General features: G+C 41.4%; 1 protein-coding gene across 1 annotated transcript in view; it reads left to right on the forward strand.

Annotated features, from left to right (window-relative positions):
- Positions 1-16,639, forward strand: part of POLE (DNA polymerase epsilon, catalytic subunit) — a 143,214-nt gene that overhangs the window by 82,595 nt on the left and 43,980 nt on the right. The window contains exons 23-32 of the mRNA XM_069760226.1: positions 4,038-4,182; positions 4,583-4,740; positions 5,048-5,243; positions 9,193-9,407; positions 10,380-10,482; positions 10,649-10,729; positions 13,612-13,734; positions 15,780-15,995; positions 16,099-16,311; positions 16,388-16,531. Of these exons, the coding sequence (XP_069616327.1) occupies positions 4,038-4,182; positions 4,583-4,740; positions 5,048-5,243; positions 9,193-9,407; positions 10,380-10,482; positions 10,649-10,729; positions 13,612-13,734; positions 15,780-15,995; positions 16,099-16,311; positions 16,388-16,531 (1,594 nt within the window). The remainder of the gene's footprint in view (positions 1-4,037; positions 4,183-4,582; positions 4,741-5,047; positions 5,244-9,192; positions 9,408-10,379; positions 10,483-10,648; positions 10,730-13,611; positions 13,735-15,779; positions 15,996-16,098; positions 16,312-16,387; positions 16,532-16,639) is intronic.

Consider the following 16,639-nt stretch of genomic DNA (forward strand, 5'->3'; position numbering starts at 1 on the left):
CAAGAGGGTGTTTCTTTTAGTGCTGAGCAAGTAAACTTGTTGCTCGGGTGGTCTCCGAGTATTTTGGCGTGCTCGGAGATTTAGTTTTCGTCGCCTCAGCTGCATGATTTGCAACTGCTAGACAGCTTGAATATATGTGTGGAATGTCTGTTTGTCAGGGAATTCCCACATGTATTCAGCCTTGTCTACAAGTCGCAAATCATGCAGCCGAGACGACAGTGAAATCTCTGAGCACGCCAAAATACTCGGAGATCACCCAAGCATGCTCAGGGAGACCCAAGCAACAATGCTACTCGCCCATCACTAGTCTCTTTGCTTAAGTTGGAGCAGATAGCACAAAAATTTGAGGAATATTTCAGTGATCTTCATAGTTCCCGATTGAATCTTGCATCAGATGAAATAGATGAATGCTTAAATCATATTCAGTTTCCTAGACTTTCTGATGCACGTCACTCACTTTTGGTTAAAGACATTAGTCTGGATGAAATACATGATGCCATAATGTCACGTTCTAATGGGAAGGCACTAGGACCAGATGTCATGCTGGTAGAGCTATACAAAAGATATATTGACAAAATGGACCCTGCACTACTAGAAACCTTTTTTGAAGCACTCTCAGGGGACTCCCTTCCTCAATCTTTTTGTGATGCCACTGTTGTGGTGATCCCTAAGCCAGACAAACCAGTTGAGGAATGTAGTTCCTATCGCCTTATGTCTCTCTTAAAATCGGATTCTAAGATTCTCACAAAAAATTTGTCAAATAGATTAAAAACAGTCATTTTAAACATCATCCATGAAGATCAATCTGATTTTATTCCTGGGAGATCAACATCATCCAATATATGGAGGATCCAGGTTCTAATTCAAATAGCCCTTAAACAGGGGAAGCCATGGATATTTGCATTTTTGAATACTGCAAAGGCCTTTGACTCCTTGGAATGGAATTTCCTTCATAGTGTACTCCTTAGATTTGGTTTTAGTGAAAAGTTTTGTGATTGAATTGCTTTACTATAGGCCACGAGCTAATGTTCTAGTGAATGGAATACTATCAGAATATTTTAATGTGGAAACGGGGATGAGACAAGGGTGTCCCCTGTCTCCGATGCTCTTTGCCCTAGCAATAGAGCCTATTACTCTTAAAATCCAGCAAGACCCTATGGTAGAGGGAATCGCAGCAAAAATCCAGATTGGATAAACCTGGGTTATATGCCAACCACTCAATTCTTTTTTTGTCAAGAGTGGACCGATGCCTTCCAAGAGCAATCACTTTAATTAACCAATTTGGGGACCTATCAGGTCTGAAAATAAACTGGGACAAATCCTCCGTTATGCCACTCACTGAGGATATACCTGGACCCTTGGCCATTTGGTTTACAAGTAGTCAGCAAACTTAAATATCTTGGTATAATTATCAATAAAAGCCCAATTATTGTTTTGAAAGGTATTGTATACTCGCTCACTGAGATGATTAAAAAAAAGTTTGAGAATTTGTCCCAACTTCCTCTTTCTGTAGCAGGAAGAATTAATCTTCTTAAAATGATTATGCTCCCATAGTGTCTCTGTATATTGGCCACTCCTCGATTAAGATCCCCAAGGTATTATTTAAGAGAGTGCATGTATAATGGCGTCCTTCAAATGAGGTTCATAAAGGCCCAAAACAGAGACTAGGGCGGGCATGCAGAACCTGATTTTATTTTTATATTATCTAGCTGCCCAATTGTGTTATTTAAAAAGTTGGTTGAGGGATGTGGTGACATATTTTGCAATTTTTGAATGGGATTTCAGTATAGGCAATATTGGAAGGATCCTATAAACCACCACAGAGATCGCTATTGGTGCATAAACTTGCGATACAGGTCTGGAAGGGAAGTTAACGAATTTTGAGTCTCGCCTACTTAGTGAATTTCAGTTATGGGACAACCTCGAGTTTCCACACCTTAAGATATTACAGTATCAGTATCCTATATTTTGGAAGCAATACGGAATAACAATACTGGACAAGGTGTTTGAAAATGAAGTACTGTAATCATTTGACCAATTACATACAAAATATGATGTTCCACACAAGTAGTATTTTATACATATTTGCAAATGAGACATGCTGTTACGCACAAGTTCCCACATCCTAGCATGCGGATATCGAGATACCCACGAATAGGTGTACTCATTACCCAAGGCCCTACGGGTGTAAATTCCACACTATATAATTTACTGCTTAATCCAAAAATTGGCTTGACTCCTCTTTCTGTGGAAGGCAAATAGCCACAATTGATACCCTCATTAACTGAAGAACACTGGAGCGATAATTTTGAAGCCCACACAGTGGTATAACTGGCTGAAAATTAATAAAGTAATACAATTGTTTTTCATCAGTTGTACCTAAACCCATCCAAGCTATATAGGTTTGGTAGATTATCCTTTGATGGATGTCATAGATGTGGGGAATTGGGAGCGGATTTTTGACATTTTATCTGAAACTATGCAGTGATGAGATATTGGAGTGAAGTAGTTATTACATTATGGCAGTGTGCACATGCTCAGTATTTGGTCAGTATTTTACATCCATATTTGTAAGCCAAAATCTGGAGTGGAACAATCGAAGGAGAAGTATAATAGAAACACGTCACCACTTCTACATTTCTCACCACCTGGTTTTGGCTTACAGATACTGACGTGAGATACTGAATGTGTGAATGTGACCTATCAAGAATAATTGGGGCACCGATTGATTGTGTGCCGGAACTGTGTGTGTGTTGGGGATTTTGGATGAGGAAATCTGGGCACAATATGATAAATTCTTAGGCCATGTTCACACTATGCGGTTTTTACTGCGGAACCGCGGCGATTTTGCCGCTGCGGGTCCGCAGCTGTTTTCCATGCAGGGTACAGTACAATGTTACCCTATGGAAAACAGAAACCGCAGTGCACATGATGCGGAAAAACCCGAAAAAAAACCGCGCTGAATTGCTGCGGAAAAAAAGGACCATGTCACTTCTTTGTGCAGAATCGCAGCGATTCTGCACCCATAGAAATGCATTGATCCGCTTACTTCCCGCATGGGGCTGTGCCCACCATGCGGGAAGTAATGCGGATAATGTGCGGGTTATACCCGGGGTGGAGGAGAGGAGACTCTCCTCCAGGCCCCGGGAACCATATTTGTGTTAAAAAAAAAAAAAAGAATTAAAATAAAAAATCATGTTATACTCACCTCTGAAGTCTCAGCGCTGCACGCGGCCGTCCGGTCTCAGGTTTGCTATGCGACCAGAACCTTTGGTGACGTGGCGGTCACATGACCGTGACGTCACCGAAGGTCCTGGTCGCACAGCATCTTTGGAACCGGACCGCCGCCTGCAGCGCCGAGGAGATCGGGACGTCAGAGGGTGAGTATATCATTATTTTATTATTTTTAACATTACTATTGATGCTGCATATTGCTGCATATGCAGCATCAATAGTAGGAGTAAAATCCCGCAGCGGAACCCGCAGGACAAACCGCGATAAATCTGCAGGGATAACCGCAGTGGGTTTGCCCTGCAGATTTATCAAATCCGCTGCGGGAGAACCCGCAGGATAAAAAGGAACGTGTGAATGTGGCCTTATTTGTGAGACTGTTCCTTGCCAGGAATATAGTATAATCTCTATATATTCTTATGTAATACAGTATGATTATATAGTATATAGGAATAGAGGATGTCCCCAAAAATTCAATAGAATCTGTGAGAAGTGGTGTGATTCACCTCTGATATATAGTTATATTTTCAAATATAGTAATCTGCAACAGCGAAAATATACCATTCAAAATATGATGTAATGGTATCCTGTATTAATATCTGTTAACATTGATAACATAATCTGATGCATATCCTGTTAATGAATACTGTTTATTCTGAGGTATTTTTCAGTTAAAAAAAAGTTTCTGCAAGCCTCATTCAGATACCAAATATGGTATCTTTTTCTGATATACAGCCTTTAGATATGTTGCATATATTTGTTATTTGTATAGAAGCATGGAATAACTTTTTTTTGTCTTTTCATAGGAGACCTCTGGAATTAGACACAGATGGAATATGGTGTGTTCTTCCAAATAGTTTCCCTGAGAACTTTGTAATCAAATCCAAAAATGCAAAAAAGCCAAAAGTAACCATATCCTATCCAGGTGCCATGCTCAATATATTGGTGAAGGTAAGAGATTAAAGTTACTGTAAAACAATATTGTGTTGAACGTTTTCACAATTCTGCCATATATGTATGCCTTCAGTGGCTGTAAAAAAAAAAAAAAAAAAAAAAAAAAAGTTTTAAATGGGGTGCTTTATGGGATAATGATTGTATCTCATTAAAGAAATGTGATTAAGGTACAATGGAAAAATACACCCTCAGCCTCATAATTTCTAAAATAATTATTACTAATTACGTCAGAACAATTTTGCCTAGTATGCTATTCTAAAGAGAACGCTTTAAGTGTGTGTGTATTAGAATGTGGCCGAGGATTGCATCTTTTAGAATGTACATTCTATAGTCCGAAAAATATATAATACATAAAAAATTAACCAGATAAATGTTTTCTTGTTTTACAATTCTTTAGGAAGGCTTCACAAACCATCAGTATCAGGAACTTGTTGATCCAACAACATTAACATATGAAACCCGCTCTGAAAATAGTATCTTCTTTGAAGTGGATGGGCCATATCTTGCCATGATCCTTCCAGCATCTAAAGAAGAGGGAAAAAAGCTGAAAAAAAGGTTTGGTTTTGTATTAACGTCTCTCATTTTCACGGTTTTAAAGTTGTACTCTGAGGGTACGGCTTTACAAACCAAAGTACTTGATCATTTGGGGTGGATTTAAACAAAATGATCGATACAGAAATGACTTAAGTAAATTGGCAAAGCAGTTGATTTTTTTATAATAAACAATTCCATAAGTCAAAAAAACATCTGGTGGAAGTTTACAGCTGATTTAAGTTCACTGCAGTTAATTAGGTAATCTTGTCATGCATCCATGGGGACGCTTGTCTTGTATGTGTCGTCTTATAATTTTCTACCGCCATAGGTATGCTGTATTTAATGAAGATGGCTCCCTTGCCGAGCTTAAAGGGTTTGAAGTAAAAAGAAGAGGGGAATTGCAGCTGATCAAGATATTCCAGTCCTCTGTGTTTGAGGCTTTCTTGAAGGGGAGCACATTGGAAGAGGTCTATGCTTCTGTCGCCAAGGTGGCAGATTACTGGCTGGATGTGCTTTACAGCAAGGTGTGTGCTAAAGTTGTGTAGCATTGTTCTATTGCATCACGAATGTAGAAAAAGTTTAACTGTTTAAATCCTTTGAGTTGAACTTTTAGACAATATAGTCTACCAATCAATCGTTAGGATAGATCAGCAAGGTAGAAAGTGTGTTAAAATATAACTTTTAATAAATAATGAATTAAAAGAAACCCTCAGGCTCAAACCACAATAAATAGACATTCAGTGACATATAGGTAACCAGCAATAAAAGTGCTTGTGGGGAAGATGTTTCACTAAGCTTAATGGCGTCAGTGATATGAAACCCATAGATTTTTCCTTCAGCACACGAAGTGCTTTAAGGGGTTAACCACTAATTTACATAATGGGCTGGGTTTTATGTGGACGAAGATAGTGGGTGAGAGGTTAGCCACCTTATCTCCACCCCAGGATGTGGTCTGGGGCTTAAATAGCAGGTTTCCAGAGGCAGTCGGGGTTCGGAAGGCCTGGAGAGTGGAGCTCCAGTGCGTTGTCCTGTGAAGGAAAGCTGAACCTTTGTATGCCGATTTCTTCTGAGCAGGCAGACTTACCGCACATGAATGGACTGAGTGGACAAGTTTGTTTAGTCCTCATCATGGTTTATGCCGTATATCTATAATAAACCTGTGAAAGGACTTAGAGACAGTGTTCCTGTGCCTACCTCTGTCAGCTGAGTGAACCGCTCTGCCGCAATATATAAATAGGAACGATCTCACCATGCTTTGTGGTGATATTCTCACAGTTGGAGTCCAGATCTGATCCCTCTGCTGAGTACATCTGAAAATAGGATCCTATTAAAAACGATGGAAAGGGGAAGGGGGGGGGGGGGGATCATTGAAAAGCCACACAGTATCCCACCAAAAACTATTCTATAGGATCACATAATTCCCCATGTTACTCCCGACACCTTTCATCTGGTGAAACTTCAGGAGAGATAAAGACCAAACACTAGGGGTCTGATATATCCGCCTTTGTGGCTGAAGGAAAAAACAATTCCGCTTTTTCTTGTGGAGAAAGAAAGTCTGGTTCGGTGTCATGGTGGCTGCGGGCATTAAATAACCCGTCACGGTTGCTGAAGAATGTCCGTTCTGGTGCGCTCTAACTTGGTGCGCATCGGTGTCCCGTATGTATTACTTCCAGCTCATTGTCATAGGAGCGGGTACATCATTTCTGGCTCCCCGTGTAACGGTAATGCGCCAAATGGAATGCACATATGTACATGTAAACCACACACTTGTAGATGCGTCGAAAATGGGGGGGGGGGGGGGGGGAAGCACATCTCCACACTGTGCTTATAAGGTATCGTAATGTATAAAGGTGGAGATGCAATTCATCACGCCTAGAAATCGTATTCAAATAGCAGTTATTGATAATAGAGGGGCAGTACAAGCAAATCATTCCAAACCCCCTTCCCCAGAGAAAGACAACCCAGCAACTTCATCTAGAGGGAGGGTGCATAATAACTTAGGCTTAATGAACAGAAACTACTGATAACCAGAGATGGAACTTATGGATGGGAACATCGGGGACTATTCAAAAAGGAGAGACCCAAAGTGATACATGTTGCCACTATCCAGCTCTATTTTTTGCCCTCGGGCTGTGAACCTACCTAAACAGTGGAGATTGGCATCATAGGGGGTGAGACTAGAATGGCGCCCCCACTCCGCGACGACTATCCCTAAACGTGCCCTGAAAAGCCCTTCTCTAGAAGAAACCATTATGCATAATTATAAATATATCTGTAGGTACCTATGTTCTAAGATGGTATAATTCCTAGCCTTCCATCAACCAGTTGATTCCAATGAGCAGATACTATTGATCAACCAACAGATCCATAGTCTGGATAATTTTGGGGACTGTTCAAAGGGAGGAGATCGACAGTGGTATGTTATCACTTTCAGGCCCTATTTATTACAGTTTGGCTATACACCTGCCTAACAGTTGAGGTTGGCACCCTAGGGGGGAACGAGAATGGCACCCCTACTCACCGACGGATCTCCCTAAATACACCCTAGAAGTCCCTTGCCTAGAAAATATAATTGTAAGTTAGGGTCTCTTTAAGACCAATAGGTACCTGTGTTCTGAGATGGTATATCTACCAAGTCTCATATTGTAGAACCAGTTGATTCCGATTGTCTCCCTTTTTCTAACATTGGTTTTATCAATTTCCATAAATCTCAAGAGGGAATTTGTTATGAATAGGTAATTCAGAACCACAATGGACCTTGAAGTTCAGAGCACACAAGTGACCTGACAAAACCCACAAAACATAGGACGAGCTCTGAGACGTGGAAACTCTGCTGACCGCAATCCCTAAACCTATCAAACCACACTAGAGGTAGCCGTGGATTGCGCCTAACGCTCCCTATGCAACTCGGCACAGCCTGAGAAACTAGCTAGACCTGAAGATAGAAAAATAAGCCTACCTTGCCTCAGAGAAATTCCCCAAAGGAAAAGGCAGCCCCCCACATATAATGACTGTGAGTAAGATGAAAATACAAACACAGAGATGAAATAGATTTTAGCAAAGTGAGGCCCGACTTACTGAATAGACCGAGGATAGGAAAGATAGCTTTGCGGTCAACACAAAAACCTACAAACAACCACGCAGAGGGGCAAAAAGACCCTCCGCACCGACTAACGGTACGGAGGTGCTCCCTCTGCGTCTCAGAGCTTCCAGCAAGCAAGCAAAACCAAAAATACAAGCTGGACAGAAAATATAGCAAAAAGTAACACAAGCAGAACTTAGCTTATGCTGAGCAGACAGGCCACAGGAACGATCCAGGAGGAAGCAAGACCAATACTAGAACATTGACTGGAGGCCAGGATCAAAGCACTAGGTGGAGTTAAATAGGGCAGCACCTAACGACTTAACCTCATCACCTGAGGAAGGAAACTCAGAAGCCGCAGTACCACTTGTGACCACAGGAGGGAGCTTGATCACAGAATTCACAACAGGAATTATCTCCATTGTGGGTGATGTTCACATGTCTGGCCAAAGGGATGTCTCTTTACAGGGCAATGTCTCTGATGTTCTTCAATTCTCCTACTGAGCTCTCTGGTCTTCCCTATATATTCCAAGCCGCGCTGACAAACTGCTCTGTATATAACCCCCCTTGTGTGACAATTTATGAAGGAGCAAATCTGACTTTTTTTTTTTTTTTTTGCCTGTGCCGTTACTTGTGAAGTAATTTCCTGTTGCCATAACTGGGCAAGCTACACAAACTGCTGCATTTGAAACAACCCTTGGTGTTAGAAGAAAGCCGCATTTCTTTTTTTTAGGAGAAATTAAATTGCTGTTAACCAGACTATCGCCTATAGATTGTTTTGAAAGGCGATCTTGGGATTCGGTCCAACCAGATCCCGATATCCCGATCCATCTGTAAAATTGGCCAATGTTTTTGTAGGATATAACAGACTTGAGTGGTGATATAGTGACCAGAAGGTTGCTCTTCCCTGAGGGGGGACAGGTACAAGAAGCTTAGCTCTGTTTGTCTTTAGTCTCATTATATGTCCTCCTCCAAACTGTCTGGGTACCCCCTGTCCAGGAAGCATCTACGTAGATCAGCAGCCTGATTCTCGTTATCGGCGTCAGAGGAACAATTTTGTTGTACCCTCAGCTACTGGCCTTTAGGGATGCTCTTATTCAGTGAGATGTTCTTTAATCTGGTTAAAAGCTATATTTAAATGCACTTTCTACCTCGCTGAAATTTTAGACAGCCGTACCAGGGATATCAGAGATTCCCTTTTATCTGTTGGCGCCATATTAATTTCTCAATTCCAATATCAGATAGTAAATGTGCTGTTGAGTTGATGCATGCATGTACATTATTTATCTGATAACCCCTGCTAGAGTAGGAAGCAGATCATGTTGCAATATTTTTTCATACATTGTCCCTTTTTCTGTACGTTTTACAATTTATTTTTTTTCTGTGTTTAGGCTGCCAATATGCCAGATTCTGAGCTGTTTGAATTGATCTCTGAAAATCGTTCCATGTCTCGGCGACTTGAAGATTATGGGGAGCAAAAATCTACATCTATTAGTACTGCCAAACGCCTTGCTGAATTTCTTGGTGATCAGATGGTTAAGGATGCTGGACTTAGTTGCCGATACGTCATTTCTCGCAAGCCTGAGGGCTCTCCTGTTACTGAAAGGTGCAAGCAAAAGACCGAAAATAACTAAAAATAAACATTGAGATCAATCCCATAAATAGAATTGTAACTGATAGATTGGTGTTTTTAATTTTAAACTTGCATTTTTCTTTCTTTCTTTTTTTTCTTGCGTGTTTTTAAGTCCTGCTGAAAGGCTGATGGTAAAAACATAAAACAACTCCACACAGAGATTATTCTGACCACAAAAAGGAACAAAACAAAATTCTTTGCATGTGCGCTATTCAGTATTACAGTAAAATAGCCAAGTTTAAAGAGTTTTTTTTTTCTTAAGTATATGATGCGCCTTACGAGAAGACACACCCCGGTTAGACAACAAAAAATGGGATCAAATTTCCCTCGTGGTGTAAATATGTTTCGGGTTCAATACTACTAATTTTAATGCAATAGGCTAGAATATGGAGGTAATTTGTGTATTGGCATTTCTCTGAAGCATGTGTTTCTCACTTATAGCTTTACATTGTGTACACTCTGCAGAGCACACATATACAGAACACTGCTTGCTGCGCAGTACATGCACCCTCGGTTCTGCTGTGTGTACACACACGAAGCCCTGCTGTATATAGACACCAGCACACTGTGCACATTACTACATTTAGCAATTCCTTCCAGGCATAATGTGACCTAAAAGATCCTTCAGGTATGCAGATCCTTTCAGCTTTCTTTCCTGCCCTGCACTGATCAGACAGATCAGTGTGGGGCAGGAGGAGAGAGCAGTTCTGAGTGATTGGGTAGAAAGTTGTGTCTGTATTATTCTAGATCAAAGAAAGCGGTCTCCAGATTACAAGGCGCACACACTTTAGCAAGATTTTTTTTTTTTCTTCCTAAAAAGTGCGTCTTATAATACAAAAATGCAGTACGTTCCTTCCGATCTTTAGTAGAAATGTTTCTAATGGCAGACTGTGACCTTGTAGAATCTGAGTTTGTGTTAGTCCTGATTCTATGTTTTTATTGTAGAGCTATTCCTCTGGCAATATTTCAGGCAGAGTTAGGAGTGAAGCGACATTATCTACGCAAATGGCTGAAAAACCCATCTCTACAGGATTTAGATATACGCTCGGTTAGTTAAATGTCTTTCTTTTTTTTTCTTTTTTTTTCCGTAAATTTAGTTCTGCTGCTGTTTTGTTTTGAATGGTTTCTTTGTTTTTGTCTTGTTCAGACCTGGTGAGTTACTGGTGGTTTTTTTTTTTTTTGTTTGTTTGTTTTTTTTCTCCTCCTTCTTCCAGATTCTAGATTGGGACTACTACATAGAGCGTCTGGGTAGTGCTATTCAAAAAATCATTACAATTCCAGCAGCATTACAACAGGTATGAAAATGGCCCGTAGAATAACTAGAGTCCGGTGTCAAGTTTTCGACCTGCCGCACCCCTCTCCTCTGCATGTTGGTCAGATGTAGAAGTCCTTGTAGCATTCTAAATACTATAAGCACATGCGTGTTTATCCCCGTCCTAATTTATGTAGTAATGTCCTCCATTCTGTACTAATGTTTTGCATCTTGGGCCCCTTCCAGGTATATGTTCCCCCCCACCCCCTCCCCCATCCTGGGCCTTGTCCTGGTATGTATGCATGTCCTCCATCCTGGTATATACAGTACAGACAAGAAGAGGAGGACTCCGCGTGGCATAGGAGCGGAGGAAAGTGAGCAAAATTGTTCTTTTTGTTTTGTGTGTTAAAGAACATCAGCAGAACGGGGGACATATACAGTACAGACAAAAAGTTTGGACACACCTTCTCATTTAAAGACTTTTCTACATTTTAATGACTATGAAAATTGTACATCCACACTGAAGGCATCAAAACTATGAATTAACACATGTGGAATTATATACTTAACAAAAAAGTGTGAAACAACTGAAATTATGTCTTATATTCTAGGTTCTTCAAAGTAGCCACCTTTTGCTTTGATGACTGCTTTGCACACTCTTGACTTTCTCTTGATGAGCTTCAAGAGGTAATCACCGGGAATGGTCTTCCAACAATCTTGAAGGAGTTCCCAGAGATGCTTAGCACTTGTTGGCCCTTTTGCCTTCACTCTGCGGTCCAGCTCACCCCAAACCATCTTGATTCGGTTGAGGTCTGGTGACTGTGGAAACCAGGTCATCTGGCGTAGCACCCCATCACTCTCCTTCTTGGTCAAATAGCCCTTACACAGCCTGGAGGTGTGTTTGGGGTCATTGTCCTGTTGAAAAATAAATGTTGGTCCAACTAAACGCAAACCGGATGGAATAGCATGCCGCTGCAAGATGCTGTGGTAGCCATGCTGGTTCAGTATGCCTTCAATTTTGAATAAATCACCAACAGTGTCACCAGCAAAGCTCCCCCACACAATCACACTTCCTCCTCCATGCTTCACGGTGGGAACCAGGCATGTAGAGTCCATCCGTTCACCTTTTCTGCGACGCACAAAGACACGGTGGTTGGAACCAAAGATCTCAAATTTGGACTCGTCAGACCAAAGCACAGATTTCCACTAGTCTAATGTCCATTCCTTGTGTTCTTTAGCCCAAACAAGTCTCTTCTGCTTGTTGCCTGTCCTTAGCAGTGGTTTCCTAGCAGCTATTTTACCATGAAGGCCTGCTGCCCAAAGTCTCCTCTTAACAGTTGTTGTAGAGATGTGTCTGCTGCTAGAACTCTCTGGCATTGACCTGGTCTCTAATTTGAGCTGCTGTTAACCTGCGATTTCGGAGGTTGGTGACTCGGATAAATGTATCCTCAGAAGCAGAGGTGACTCTTGGTCTTCCTTTCCTGGGGCGGTCCTCATGTGAGTCAGTTTCTTTGTAGAGCTTGATGGTTTTTGCCACTGCACTTGGGGACACTTTCAAAGTTTTCCCAATTTTTCGGACTGACTGACCTTAATTTCTTAAAGTAATGATGGCCACTCGTTTTTCTTTACTTAGCTGCTTTTTTCTTGTCATAATACAAATTCTAACAGTCTATTCAGTAGCTGTGTATCCACCAGACTTCTGCCCAACACAACTGATGGTCCCAACCCCATTTATAAGGCAAGAAATCCCACTTATTAAACCTGACAGGGCACACCTGTGAAGTGAAAACCATTCCCGGTGACTACCTCTTGAAGCTCATCAAGAGAATGCCAAGAGTGTGCAAAGCAGTCATCAAAGCAAAAGGTGGCTACTTTGAAGAACCTAGAATATAAGACATAATTTCAGCTGTTTCACACTTTTTTGTTAAGTATATAATTCCACATGTTAATTCATAGTTTTGATGCCTTCAGTGTGACTGTACAATTTTCATGGTCATTAAAATACAGAAAAGTCTTTAAATGAGAAGGTGTGTCCAAACTTTTTGTCTGTACTGTATATGTCCCCCATTCTGCTGATGTTCTTTAACACACAAAACAAAGAGAACAATTTTGCTCACTTTCCTCCGCTCCTATGCCACGCGGAGTCCTCCTCTTTAGCCATCTCACTTCAAGTGATGGGCAGTACGTGATGTCACTGCCATACGCAGCCAGTGACTTGCACGCCAACATCAGCTGCTGGCCTCTGATTGGCTAGCAGCTTGTTTTGTTGCGCACGGACCCGGCGAGTGTCTGCACCTCAATGTGTTTCAGCTGAAATATAAGAGAAAAGAGGATGGGGATGTGCATGAGCAGGACCAGTGGAGCAGTAGACTATTGGTGAAACTGTGTAGCCACTAACCTTAAGAGGTTATGCACCCCTGCATAACCTCGGTGTGCGCGTGATGGATGGTAGTGCGTCCAAGGGGTAAATGTCTGACAGCTGCGAGTGGTGGCAGTGTGAGCCGCTGTGGTGGCCAGGCTGGGCTTCGGTGTTCCTTGCTGAAGGGAGATTCTCTGTGCGATGACTGGAAGGACTATGGTGCACGCTGGGTGTCACGTGACGGTAGGTGCTTGCGGTCACGTGACGGAAGGTCCTGAACTGCTGGTGAGGTGCCTGTGAGAGCAGCTCCTGTTGCGCACCCTCAGGGAGGGAGAATGCCGCTGACATGCGTTGTGGATGATCTACCAATAAAGGTCTGCACATTTTAATACTTCTTGTTGCTTCCACCATATTCTACTCTGGTCTCCTTACTAGACCGCATTTGTTTCCTATGTCAGCTGAAATATATTATAATTTAGCTTTTTTAAAAAAAAAAAAAAAAAAAAGTATATGGACATGTATGTTTAGGTATTAAAAAAAGTTATCAATATCACATTTGCGTTTAGGTGAAGAATCCAGTACCCCGGGTAAGACACCCAGATTGGCTCCATAAGAAGTTGCTCGAGAAGAATGACGTCTACAAGCAAAAAAGGATTAATGAGCTCTTCACTAGTGCAGGGAAAAAGCAAGTGAGTATTTGGTCTAAAATCAGGGCTGAGCATATTAGGAAGTTCTAGAACTGCTGCTGTTACATATTTTTTGTTAATATTTTTTTGCTCGCTTTGGAATATTTCTCTTATGTCCAGATGGTGGCGCTGTTTGATTTGCTTTTGCAGCAGAATCAACATCGTGGTTAGAGCTCGCAATAATAAAAATAAAATAAGAAAACGGTCTTCTGTTCAGAAAGAAGCCTATATTTTACTGGAAAGTGTAACTAATCCATACTTCTAAGTGGTAAAAGCTTGACTAACATTCAGCACTGTGGCCGGATATAGTTCATTAATAATTAGTTGTTTACTAGCTACGCTGTTGCTTTTCTTATTTTGGTGTTCTGCTAATTGATGAAAATTGCATTTTGTGTGGTATGAAAGCCTATATTTCTAGAATACTCTACGATTCATCAGGCTTTATTTGATGAATTTCTGCTTGGAGGAAACAAGCTGGTTGTAAATTCGCTTTGCATTAACCTTTTATTTCCCTTACAAAAAATAGCGTGGATCAGAGATTTCCTGCAGAACCAACATGTAAGTGCTTAAATCCTGGAGAATGGAAAATACCTATTAACCAGATTAAATTGGATCGCAAAGGTTTTGTGAATATGAAACCTGTGACATTACGGTAATGGTTAGCAGTCTTTTTGATATGCTGCAGATTTTTGTTAAATTGCTGGAGTCCCTCGTTCAGAGTATCTATATTGTGCTGTATAGTAATACCTTTTAAGTTCATATTCAGATATGTTGTGTCTGAATGTTCGATTTTGGGAAATTATGATGCCTTTGTCATACTATGTGACTTAATGACCTGTATACTTGGTGACCTGTATACTTAGTGCGGGAAAATCTGTGAATATAATTGGAAAGCCAAGCTATGACTTTTTTGGGGGTACAGCACTGAGAAGAACGATGAGACGCCTTTTGTTTCAACCGATTGGTTAATCCCAGACATTACGATCTCCTGACATGTCTGTCTACATACCAAGCAAGCCTCTATTGCAATCTTTGCCACGAATTTGCATCTTGGACCCTTTCTATAAAGGTTGTTACTATATGGCCACAAATATAAAATGACATTGATTTTTGGTAGTGGACTGACACCTTGAATTTTTCGGACCTTTATACAGTCCTTGTAGAAATGGCGGCACTCAAGGTGCTATTGAAGAATAATCTTCAAGATGAACGTATAAAACTTTCATCAGTGAACCATTTAAATGGGTAACCGCTTTACTGTATGTGCGTTACAATGGTCTCATGTAGCCCCCGGGAATAGGCCATACCGCTGCCATGTCACGTGAGAGGGGGAGCACCAAGGAGCAGCTCCAGTGGCACGGAATTACGGCTACTGTGAGGATGGAAAATGGCACTGTTCATATTATCCTAATAGTCTATGAAGGTATGAACATTAGGATCATTTTTTGAGGTCTGAAGCCACTTAAAAAAAAAATCCTGTTAGCATGCAAGCCACTTTGTCTATGCCTCAGCAGCCTAAATTTAACAAACATAGACAAAGTTCCCCACACTGCACCCTGAATAGATCTATGCACCACACCATTAATATATCAGTAACCACTGTACATCCCACCATACAAAATATAAATTGCTAAGCCAGGGCTGTGCCCCACATCACCAATAATTAGCCACTTTTCCCAGCCTACAAAATATAAATTAATTAGTCCCAGTGCCTATATCCTATTCCCCCAACTCATTACAATTAATGTTTTTTCTCCCACCTCTTCCCCAATTCATTACAAATGTCCTTTCTACCACCACCCGCAATTCTTTACAATTACATGTAATTTCTCCAACCCCTTACCAAATTCATGACCATTAAATGCCCTCTCCCTCCCCCCAGGTCATTCTAATTACACGTAGCCAATGGTTGTGGGAAAAGACTATAGTGATGGCCGCATCGAGCCCTGTCTGGGAGGCATAAGAAATTACTTCCCGGGCCTTGTGTTTGAGACCCCTTGGTTAGACCCCAAGAGCATTTATTATTGCAATAGTTTAATGTTTTCTAGGTCACTGCTCAACTGCAGCAGTCAGATCCATCCCAAACTGCAGATATTGAGGACTTTGGAGTAAAGAAGCATCTGCAGCCCGCTATTCCCATAAGCACAAAGAGAAAACGTGTTGCACTGACAGCAGAGGAGAGCCAAGGTGACTCCCAAGATGTAGCACTTACTCAGTCTTGGAGAGAGGTCTTGGGTCCGCCACCTCCTCTGGGCACCACAAGGGTGAGTTTGGCTTTCTAATATGCTAGTTATGATCTGTGGCTGCGGTTAGGTTCCAGTCTTGTTGCTTGTATATCGTCATTGTGTTTGCACTTTTCCTTTGTAGGAAGAGAGACTTCTCTGGTTGCGTTATCATAAGAAAAAGTGGGAGATACAGGCACGTCAGCGCAAAGAACGACAGAAGAAACGGAAATTAGATGGTGGAGATGTAGCCCCTGGAGCAGGAGGTGTAGTCCGTGAAACCCAGGCAGCTGGGTTAGGCAGTTTCCTGCGTCGAACGGCTCGCAGCATCCTTGACATGCCCTGGCAGATTGTGCAGGTTTGGCTTGATCTTTGAAAAAAAAAAGTCCACAAGACCTATAAGAGGTTCATTAAGTGCTTTTTAATGTTTACAGATTGGGGAAAGCAGCCAGCCTGGCATCTTCCGCCTGTGGGCAGTAATTGGCAGTGACTTGCATTGCATTAAGCTTAACATTCCTCGTCTTTTCTATGTCAACCAGAGAGTGCCCAAAACCGAGGAAGGAGTGGTGTACAAAAAGGTGAGGGCTATCCTGTTGTCATGGTGAAAAAAAAAATACAGAAATTTGTAAAAAAAAAAAAAAAAAAAAAACACTTTCGTAGCCATTTTCTGAGAGCCGTGATGTTTT

Source organism: Ranitomeya imitator, chromosome 1 (genome assembly GCF_032444005.1).
Source record: "Ranitomeya imitator isolate aRanImi1 chromosome 1, aRanImi1.pri, whole genome shotgun sequence".
In the NCBI taxonomy this organism is placed as follows: domain Eukaryota; kingdom Metazoa; phylum Chordata; class Amphibia; order Anura; family Dendrobatidae; genus Ranitomeya; species Ranitomeya imitator.